Source organism: Oncorhynchus clarkii, chromosome 13 (genome assembly GCF_045791955.1).
Source record: "Oncorhynchus clarkii lewisi isolate Uvic-CL-2024 chromosome 13, UVic_Ocla_1.0, whole genome shotgun sequence".
NCBI classification, from domain to species: domain Eukaryota; kingdom Metazoa; phylum Chordata; class Actinopteri; order Salmoniformes; family Salmonidae; genus Oncorhynchus; species Oncorhynchus clarkii.
In genome coordinates this window covers 10,653,503-10,663,502 of record NC_092159.1, presented here as the reverse complement: position 1 = coordinate 10,663,502, position 10,000 = coordinate 10,653,503, and the positions used below count along the sequence as shown (strand labels likewise).

Genomic DNA, 10,000 nt, shown 5'->3' with positions numbered 1-10,000 from the left:
CCCCCACTGTATATACACTGCTCAATTTTTTTTAGGGAACACTAAAATAACACATTCTAGATCTGAATGAATAAAATATTCTTATTAAATTATTTTTTCTTTACATAGTTGAATGTGCTGACAACAAAATCACGCAAAAATGATCAATGGAAATCAAATTTATCAATCCATGGAGGTCTGGATTTTGAATCACACTCAAAATTAAAGTGGAAAACCACACTACAGGCTGATCCAACTTTGATGTAATGTCCTTAAAACAAGTCAAAATGAGGCTCAGTAGTGTGTGTTGCCTCCACGCGCCTGTATGACCACCCTACAACGCCTGGGCATGCTCCTGATGAGGTGGCGGATGGTCTCCTGAGGGATCTCCTCCCAGACCTGGACTAAAGCATCCGCCAACTCCTGAGCAGTCTGTGGTGCAACGTGGCGTTGGTGGATGGAGCGAGACATGATGTCCCAGATGTACTCAATTGGATTCAGGTCTGGGGAACGGGCGGGCCAGTCCATAACATCAATGCCTTCCTCTTGCAGGAACTGCTGACACACTCCAGCCACATGAGGTCTAGCATGGTCTTGCTTTAGGAGAAACCCAGGGCCAACCGCACCAGCATATGGTCTCACAAGGGGTCTGAGGATCTCATCTCGGTACCTAATGGCAGTCAGGCTACCTATGGCGAGCACATGGAGGGCTGTGCGGCCCCCCAAAGAAATGCCACCCCACACCATGACTGACCCACCGCCAAACCGGTCATGCTGGAGGATGTTGCAGGCAGCAGAACGTTCTCCACGGCGTCTCTAGACTATGTCACATCTGTCACATGTGCTCAGTGTGAACCTGCTTTCATATGTGCAGAGCACAGGGCGCCAGTGGCGAATTTGCCAATCTTGGTGTTCTCTGGAAAATGCCAAACGTCCTGCACGGTGTTGGGCTGTAAGCACAACCCCCACCTGTGGACGTCTGGCCCTCATACCACACTTATGGAGTCTGTTTCTGACCGTTTGAGCAGACACATGCACATTTGTGGCCTGCTGAAGGTCATTTTGCAGGGCTCTGGCAGTGCTCCTCCTGCTCCTCCTTGCACAAAGGCGGAGGTAGCGGTCCTGCTGCTGGTTTGTTGCCCTCCTACGGCCTCCTCCACGTCTCCTGATGTACTGGCCTGTCTCCTGGTAGCGCCTCCTGGATGAGCTGCACTACCTGAGCCACTTGTGTGGGTTGGAGACTCCGTCTCATGCCACTAGAGTGAAAGCACCGCCAGCATTCAAAAGTGACCAAAACATCAGCCAGGAAGCATAGGAACTGAGAAGTGGTCTGTGGTCACCACCTGCAGAACCACTCCTTTATTGGGGGTGTCTTGCTAAATGCCTATAATTTCCACCTGTTGTCTATTCCATTTGCACAACAGCATGTGACATTTATTGTCAATCAGTGTTGCTTCCTAAGTGGACAGTTTGATTTCACAGAATTGTGATTGACTTGGAGTTACATTGTGTTGTTTAAGTGTTCCCCTTTTTTTTGAGCAGTGTATATACACACACACACACACACTGCCTGCGTTACATCATTTCATTAGGTATGAGTGCATGTGCTTGAGTGTGTGTCTGTCAAAGTCAAATAAGGAAAGACTATACACACGTTCATTATATTAATATAATTCTGGCCTTTATGTTTATATTAAAAATAGCATTCATTAACAATAACAATATACAACAACAATAATTATCATCAGCAACAATAATTACACTTAGGAACCAGAGAATGACACATCCTCCATCTGAAATAAGTTAAGAAATAAAAAAAACACCATGTTTAAATCATGTACAGTACATACAGAGTTGGATAACATTTATCTCTCAGAGCCATTCCAAAAAGTTTGACATTGTTTTTCAAAGCATCCCATCCCAAATTCTATTCCTCCCTCGGTGATGGCTGTCCCCACTCCCTTAGCTCCGTGGTTCTCCATCCTGGTTCTAGAGTGCTAGGACCAGGATTGAGACATACTGCCTAAGCTAGTCTTATTTCTAGCCTGATACCTGGGGTAGTCCAGGGGTGACAAACTCAATTCCTGGAGGGCCGAGTGGCTGTGGGTTTTCAGTTCTCCCTTCTACTTGAAAGATTAATTAAGGTCACTAGTAAGGAAATTATCTTTAGCTGGTTGTCTAGTTCTTAAACGGACACAAATGAAAGGGAACATAAGAAAAACCAGAAGACCTACAACCTTCCACGGAACTGATGCTGACAGCCCTGCTCTAGTCTCAGGATGGGGAAGAGAGAGACATAACCACTATGGCACAATGAAGACCTACAGCCTTCCACGGAACTGATGCTGACAGCCCTGCTCTAGTCTCAGGATGGGGAAGAGAGAGACATAACCACTATGGCACAATGAAGACCTACAACCTTCCACGGAACTGATGCTGACAGCCCTGCTCTAGTCTCAGGATGGGGAAGAGAGAGATATAACCACTATGGCACAATGAAGACCTACAGCCTTCCACGGAACTGATGCTGACAGCCCTGCTCTAGTCTCAGGATGGGGAAGAGAGAGACATAACCACTCTGGCACAATGAATGACCTACAGCTCTCAAATTCAAATCCGGACCTTCAAAGCCAGTTCCCCTGCTTTTTTTCATTGTTCCCCACTAACCAGGGACTGACTTATACCTGGGGTGGCTGCAATTCATTACCAGGGAGAACAGAAAAGCAGCAGGCTCCGGACCTCGTAGGGTCAGAGTTCAATTCTCCTGATATACAGTAAAATCTCCAGTTCGTTATTGTAACCTGGGTGTTTGACTGTTGAGTCAGTCAACAACGCTACATTGTTGCTTCCGTGTTTGGCAAGACAAAGACAACAGACTTCCCTACAGCTGAAACACACAACTCCCCAGGCGACGTTGAAGACCTACTGAGCAACAATTCCCTTGAAATATTTCCGCCACACATTCCAGGCTATGTTGAAAAAGTTGAAAAATCTAAGGTATAGAGTCAGTGTTGGATGTTGAGTGTTGAGTGTCTGTCATCTGAGTAGTCTATGGCCTCCTGCTATGGTGACTATGGTGACGTTTGGCATATGTTCCTTTCTCTGCTCTCCCAGTGCAAAAATGCTGTCCTTTTATAGTTCTATTTCTGCTTCTCTCTATCAACATCTCTTCAACAAAACACTCCTATGTTTTCACTCTGTTTTCCAGTTCTATACCTGCTTTTCTCTGTAATAGATATAGGACAACTAGAACTGTTCTATTGAAATGCTCTCTATGCGCTCCCTCTACTTCTCCCTCTATGTTTTCTAATTCTATCTGTGCTCCAGTGTGTAACTACTCCAGTGTTTGGATTGGTTAGATCCAGATGTAGACAGAACATTGAAAGATACTGTAGTAGTAGAAATGACATGTCTCTGTGTGTGTGTGTGATGTCCTGAGCTTCTCGCTCCAGATCTAAGATCAGCTTCCCCTCCACCAATTCTAACATTAACCATTAGCAAGGAAAATGCTAAACTGACCCAAGATCAGTGTCTAAGGGCGCATTCCCCCTACACGAGCTTCTCCTTTCAGTGCTTCATTATCCATATGTTCTATCCCCCTTTACTCATGTTATCCCCAGTTACACCAGTCATATTCCCAGGACAGTTATCCCCAGTTCCACCAGTCATATTCCCAGGACAGTTATCCCCAGTTACACCAGTCATATTCCCAGGACAGTTATCCCCAGTTACACCAGTCATATTCCCAGGACAGTTATCCCAGTTATACCAGTCATATTCCCAGGACAGTTATCCCCAGTTCCACCAGTCATATTCCCAGGACAATTATCCCCAGTTACACCAGTCATATTCCCAGGACAGTTATCCCCAGTTCCACCAGTCATATTCCCAGGACAGTTATCCCCAGTTTCTCCAGTCATATTCCCAGGACAGTTATCCCAGTTACACCAGTCATATTCCCAGGACAGTTATCCCCAGTTACACCAGTCATATTCCCAGGACAGTTATCCCCAGTTACACCAGTCATATTCCCAGGACAGTTATCCCCAGTTACACCAGTCATATTCCCAGGACAGTTATCCCCAGGTACACCAGTCATATTCCCAGGACAGTTATCCCCAGTTACACCAGTCATATTCCCAGGACAGTTATCCCCAGTTACACCAGTCATATTCCCAGGACAGTTATCCCCAGTTACACCAGTCATATTCCCAGGACAGTTATCCCCAGGTACACCAGTCATATTCCCAGGACAGTTATCCCCAGGTACACCAGTCATATTCCCAGGACAGTTATCCCCAGTTCCACCAGTCATATTCCCAGGACAGTTATCCCGAGTTACACCAGTCATATTCCCAGGACAGTTATCCCAGTTATACCAGTCATATTCCCAGGACAGTTATCCCCAGTTCCACCAGTCATATTCCCAGGACAGTTATCCCAGTTATACCAGTCATATTCCCAGGACAGTTATCCCCAGTTCCACAGTCATATTCCCAGGACAGTTATCCCCAGTTCCACCAGTCATATTCCCAGGACAGTTATCCCAGTTATACCAGTCATATTCCCAGGACAGTTATCCCCAGTTCCACAGTCATATTCCCAGGACAGTTATCCCCAGTTACACCAGTCATAGTCCCAGGACAGTTATCCCAGTTACACCAGTAGGATAACATAGTTTATCTGAGAACAGTTTCCATTGTCAACCCAGTACATTCCAGTGAAAATATCCACATCCAAGCTCTGCATTGTCTCTTAGAAATAGATGGCCTCAAGCACCATTTTGGGTTTTCAGTTCTATTCTCAGCAACCAATCATAGTCAAGCTGCAGAGAGGGGCGTGTTCCATGGCCTCTAAATCAACCAATCAATGGCTGTTGCAGCAAGCAATCTAATAATATCCGCCGAACACCCTCCTTAACTGTCCAATCAGTAGCCAGTGTTCAAAGTAGGCGGGGCTAGAATTATACCAGCCAATGGCTGATGGGAGATGTAGTTTGCTTAGCTCCTTTTTCAAAGGTTACATCACTCTACTTCCAGTGTTAAACATCCAGAACTACCTCCTTTCTAAGGAGTCTCTGTCTGAGATTGTCCATTGTCTTGATATCGCGGTTTAAATAAAGCTAGCAGATTTTTTATAGAAAGATGCTACATGCTACATTCTGGGGTGCAAAGATTGACACAGCCTGCAGTAATGTCTGTTAGCATAGCCAGCAGTAGAGTCAAGAAGTGCTGCCCAGTCTCCAGTGTCCATCTTGAGGTTCCATAGCCAGCAGTAGAGTCCAGAAGTGCTGCCCAGTCTCCAGTGTCCATCTTGAGGTTCCATAGCCAGCAGTAGAGTCCAGAAGTGCTGCCCAGTCTCCAGTGTCCATCTTGAGGTTCCATAGCCAGCAGTAGAGTCCAGAAGTGCTGCCCAGTCTCCAGTGTCCATCTTGAGGTTCCATAGCCAGCAGTAGAGTCCAGAAGTGCTGGCCAGTCTCCAGGGTCCATCTTGAGGTTCCATAACCAGCAGTAGAGTCCAGAAGTGCTGGCCAGTCTCCAGTGTCCATCTTGAGGTTCCATAACCAACAGTAGAGTCCAGAAGTGCTGGCCAGTCTCCAGTGTCCATCTTGAGGTTCCATAGCCAGGCAGTATCCCTCAGTATTCATTAGGGCACACAACGTTTTATAAAACAAGAAATTAGGGTTTATTCCATGTTGTTTGTGTCCCTGTTTCAGTCCGTTTTCTTCCGTTTGGTGCCTAATGAACACGACCCTGGGTGGGCCCAGCAAACACAGTCGACCCAGTTGCCTGTAGAAGAGAGGTAGAGGAGTTAGATAGTCTCTCATTCTCAAGCTTTTAATTCCCCCCCTCCATACTATGTCTGACTTTTTAGTATCTACACCCTCAATTTATCTTCCTTTCTCTCCCTCCTTCTCTCCCGCTGACTCCCTCTGTCTTTCTTACCTTTCCATCTGCTGGTCTGCCTCCCCCTTTTCCACCCCTCCTCCCTCCTCCCTCCTCCCTTACCATCTCTCTCTACATGATCATGGTTCGGAGGGCAGCCTTGCTGATGCGGCTCCGGTGTTTCCTCCTCCTGCGTCCGCGGGGAAGGGCCGGTCTGAACGGGCCCTGGGGAGGCTTGGGGGGAGGGAACGGGGTGCTGGGGGACCACCCTGGGGCCCTGCTGGAGGACAACGTGGGCGGCACTGGACAAGAGAGAGAGGGGGGAGAGAGAGGTGGAAGAGGGAGAGAGATAGAAGAGAGAGAGAGAGAGAGAGAGAGAGAGAGAGAGAGAGAGAGAGAGAGAGAGAGATGCATTGTGTTAGATAACATAAAATAGTCAAGAACAGTTTAATGTAATCACCTCTGAGGCGGAGGTAACAATGTCTGTAACTCCCATCACGTTTGTGACCGCTAGGAACCTGTTTTAACAGGAAGTGGAAGTTCAGGTCCCATGTTGCAGGGGGAGGGAAAGAATGACAGGACACATATGCTCATATAATCATACATGTGGTCCACGACAGTCAGGACCACAAAAGAAAACAGGTCTACTTCCTCTAACAGCCTCTTCCCCTCACGTCAACTCTCACAGGTATACATAGTTACTGACCCACAACATACACACACCCACACATGCAAACACATGCATTCGTGCACACAGGCACACACACACACATGCACATACATACACATACTCATACACACACACACGTGCAAACACATGCATTCGTGCACACATGCACATACATACACATACACACACACACACACACACACACACACACACACACACACACATGCAAACACATGCATTCGTGCACACAGGCACACACACACACATGCAAATACATACACATACTCATACACACACACACACACACACACAAAAACAAATTCCCAAATTCCCAGTACCTGGTCTTTGTGTGGTGGTGGTTTGTGTTCGAGACTGACGATGGTGAGGATGATGATGGTCTTGATGAGGAAGATGAGGATGAGGAGGATGATGCTGTTGTTTCTGGCCCAGTTCTCGCTGTAAGAGTTCTAGAAGTTTCTTCCTGCTCTCCTCCTCTGTGACAGGGTCACCCTGATTGGTCGACCCTGAGTGTTTTTGTTCCTGATTGGACAGCTCTGTCTGGCTGTGTCGCTCTTTATCATCCTCCTTTCCGTGATTGGTCACTTCTGTCACTGCCTGACTGGTGACCTCTGTATCCTTTAGAGCGTCTCTATTGGCCACCTCTGTTTTTGAGTCATTATCATCGGTCGGTTCTGTGTTGCTGTGGACCAGTTCTGGTTTGTGATTGGCCGGTTGTTTTGTGTCAGGTGGTCCGCTGCTGTCGGATTGGGGAGCGTTGTGTTTGTATTGAGTCCTGAGCTCTGGCTCTTGGCTGTATGGTTGGTACTGTTGTTGTTGATGTTGTTGATGTTGCTGTTGTTGCTGTTGTTGTTGTTGATATTGTCGCTGTTGTTGTAGATATTGTTGTTGTTGGTAGTACTGTTGTAGTTGTTGCTGTCTTCCTATCTCCTGTGTCCTCTCTGTGTTGTCAATGTGTTGCCTCTCTCCTGTGTTGGGCTGTGTGTCAGTGTGTGTGCGATGGGGTGTTTGTGACCCTCTCTCCTCCCCTCTCCCCCCCTCATACCCACTGCCATGCCCTATAGGGAGCTCATGAGAGGGACCCATCTGTGTGTGTGTATCTGTGTGTGTTCCTACCTGCGTCCCTGACCCTGCCATTGGGTGTGTCTGCGTGTGTGTCCGTGGCTGTGTGTGTGTGTGTGTCCCTACCTGCATCCCTGCCCCTGCCATTGGGTGTGTCTGTGTGTGTGTCCGTGGCTGTGTGTGTGACAGGGTGTACTTGTTCTGCCACTGTCTCTCCAGCTGCCCCCTGTCATCCACATGGAACCTCTGATTGGCCTTCATATTGTCATGGCGATGGAGGTCTTCCTTGGAGAGGGAGGGGGGTTTGGGGGTGAGTCGGGGGGGAGGAGGGGGGAGGGAGGTGGACCTGGCTGCAGCTGTGGCCGAGGGGTGTGTCTGGCAGCGGCAGGAGGCGTGGTCTTCCACTGAGATCACCGCCTTGTCGTAGTGGGGTCTCTTATCGATGTACTGGATCCTTGTTACCTGGGGGGGGGGAATGTTGTTTGTAAATCTGATGAGATGATATGCCTACTGGACATATCCATGAATGTTTATATGTAGGCCTACATATGTCAGTGTAGCTTAGATTAGGGGTGTATAATATTTATAGGTATATCCATGTATACAGGTGTATATGTAGATAGTGTATATAGGTGTATATGAACCTGTAGATAGTGTATATAGGTGTATATGAACCTGTAGATAGTGCATATAGGTGTATATGAACCTGTAGATAGTGTATATAGGTGTATATGAACCTGTAGATAGTGTATATAGGTCTATATGAACCTGTAGATAGTGTATATAGGTGTATATGAACCTGTAGATAGTGTATATAGGTCTATATGAACCTGTAGATAGTGTATATAGGTGTATATGAACCTGTAGATAGTGTATATAGGTGTATATGAACCTGTAGATAGTGTATATAGGTGTATATGAACCTGTAGATAGTGTATATAGGTCTATATGAACCTGTAGATAGTGTATATAGGTGTATATGAACCTGTAGATAGTGTATATAGGTGTATATGAACCTGTAGATAGTGTATATAGGTGTATATGAACCTGTAGATAGTGTATATAGGTGTATATGAACCTGTAGATAGTGTATATAGGTCTATATGAACCTGTAGATAGTGTATATAGGTGTATATGAACCTGTAGATAGTGTATATAGGTGTATATGAACCTGTAGATAGTGTATATAGGTCTATATGAACCTGTAGATAGTGTATATAGGTCTATACGAACCTGTAGATAGTGTATATAGGTCTATATGAACCTGTAGATAGTGTATATAGGTGTATATGAACCTGTAGATAGTGTATATAGGTGTATATGAACCTGTAGATAGTGTATATAGGTGTATATGAACCTGTAGATAGTGTATATAGGTCTATATGAACCTGTAGATAGTGTATACTGTGTAAGTGTCGGGACACACTGCAGTAGCCGGTTATGTGTGTACACTTTTAGAAAAAAAGAGGTTCTTCAGCTGTCCCCATAGGAGAACCCTTTTTTGGTTCCAGTAGTTCTTCAAAGGGTTCTCCTATGGTTGTAGATAGCATCGGGGTATATATATACCTGTAGATATCGTGTCTGAGTAACCGTGGGGACGCACTGTAGCATTCTGGTGTTACAGCAGCCAGAGCAGCGCTGCACCTCCACACACGGCGGCCACAACAGGAAGTTGGCGTTGCGTCGGTCAAGCATGGCTCTGGTGACCTCCATGACCTCTGTCCTGACCTTACACACCGCCTGCTGGGCTGGCTGGGCATCTACTGGGGGAGGAGGGGAGGGAGGGAGAGAGGGGGAGGATGTTAGACTACATCATGACCTCTGTCCTGACCTTACACACCGCCTGCTGGGCTGGCTGGGCATCTACTGGGGGAGGAGGGGAGAGAGGGGGAGGATGTTAGACTACATCATGACCTCTGTCCTGACCTTACACACCGCCTGCTGGGCTGGCTGGGCATCTACTGGGGGAGGAGGGGAGGGAGGGAGAGAGGGGGAGGATGTTAGACTACATCATGACCTCTGTCCTGACCTGTACACTTTTAGAAAAAAAGAGTTCCAAACAGGTCCCCATAGGAGAACACTTTTTTGGGTTCCAGGTACTGTAGAACCCTTTTGGGTTCCATGTAGAACCCTCTGTAGAAAGGGTTCTACCTGGAACACAAAAGGTTTCTACCAAGAATAAAAAGGGTTCTACCTGCAACCAAAAAGGTTCTTCAAAGGGTTCTCCTATGGGGACAGCCGAAGAACCATTTAAGGTTCTAGAAAGCACCTTGTTTTCTAAGAGTGTACAACACCTGCTGGATCTTCGCTGGAGAGAGAATATAGTTATTATTCTTAAATGAATTGAATTCAAATCGAGGGAGACAGATAGAGATGGAGGTGGGAA

At 46.6% G+C, this 10,000-nt stretch overlaps 2 protein-coding genes across 3 annotated transcripts in view; both read right to left on the bottom strand.

The window, feature by feature from the left end:
- The window catches only part of LOC139424237 (uncharacterized), a 511,968-nt gene that overhangs the window by 416,392 nt on the left and 85,576 nt on the right, over positions 1 to 10,000 (bottom strand).
- LOC139424370 (involucrin-like) overlaps positions 4,602 to 10,000 on the bottom strand; it is a 15,952-nt gene continuing 10,553 nt past the window's right edge. The window contains exons 4-7 of one of the 2 annotated variants that reach the window (XM_071176122.1): positions 9,181 to 9,377; positions 6,873 to 8,076; positions 5,988 to 6,166; positions 4,602 to 5,768 (exon numbers count right to left, since the gene is read on the bottom strand). In XM_071176122.1, coding sequence (XP_071032223.1) covers positions 5,997 to 6,166; positions 6,873 to 8,076; positions 9,181 to 9,377 — 1,571 coding nt within the window. In that variant the 3' untranslated portion in view covers positions 4,602 to 5,768; positions 5,988 to 5,996. The remainder of the gene's footprint in view (positions 5,769 to 5,987; positions 6,167 to 6,872; positions 8,077 to 9,180; positions 9,378 to 10,000) is intronic. The other variant, XM_071176123.1, reaches the window with a different exon arrangement.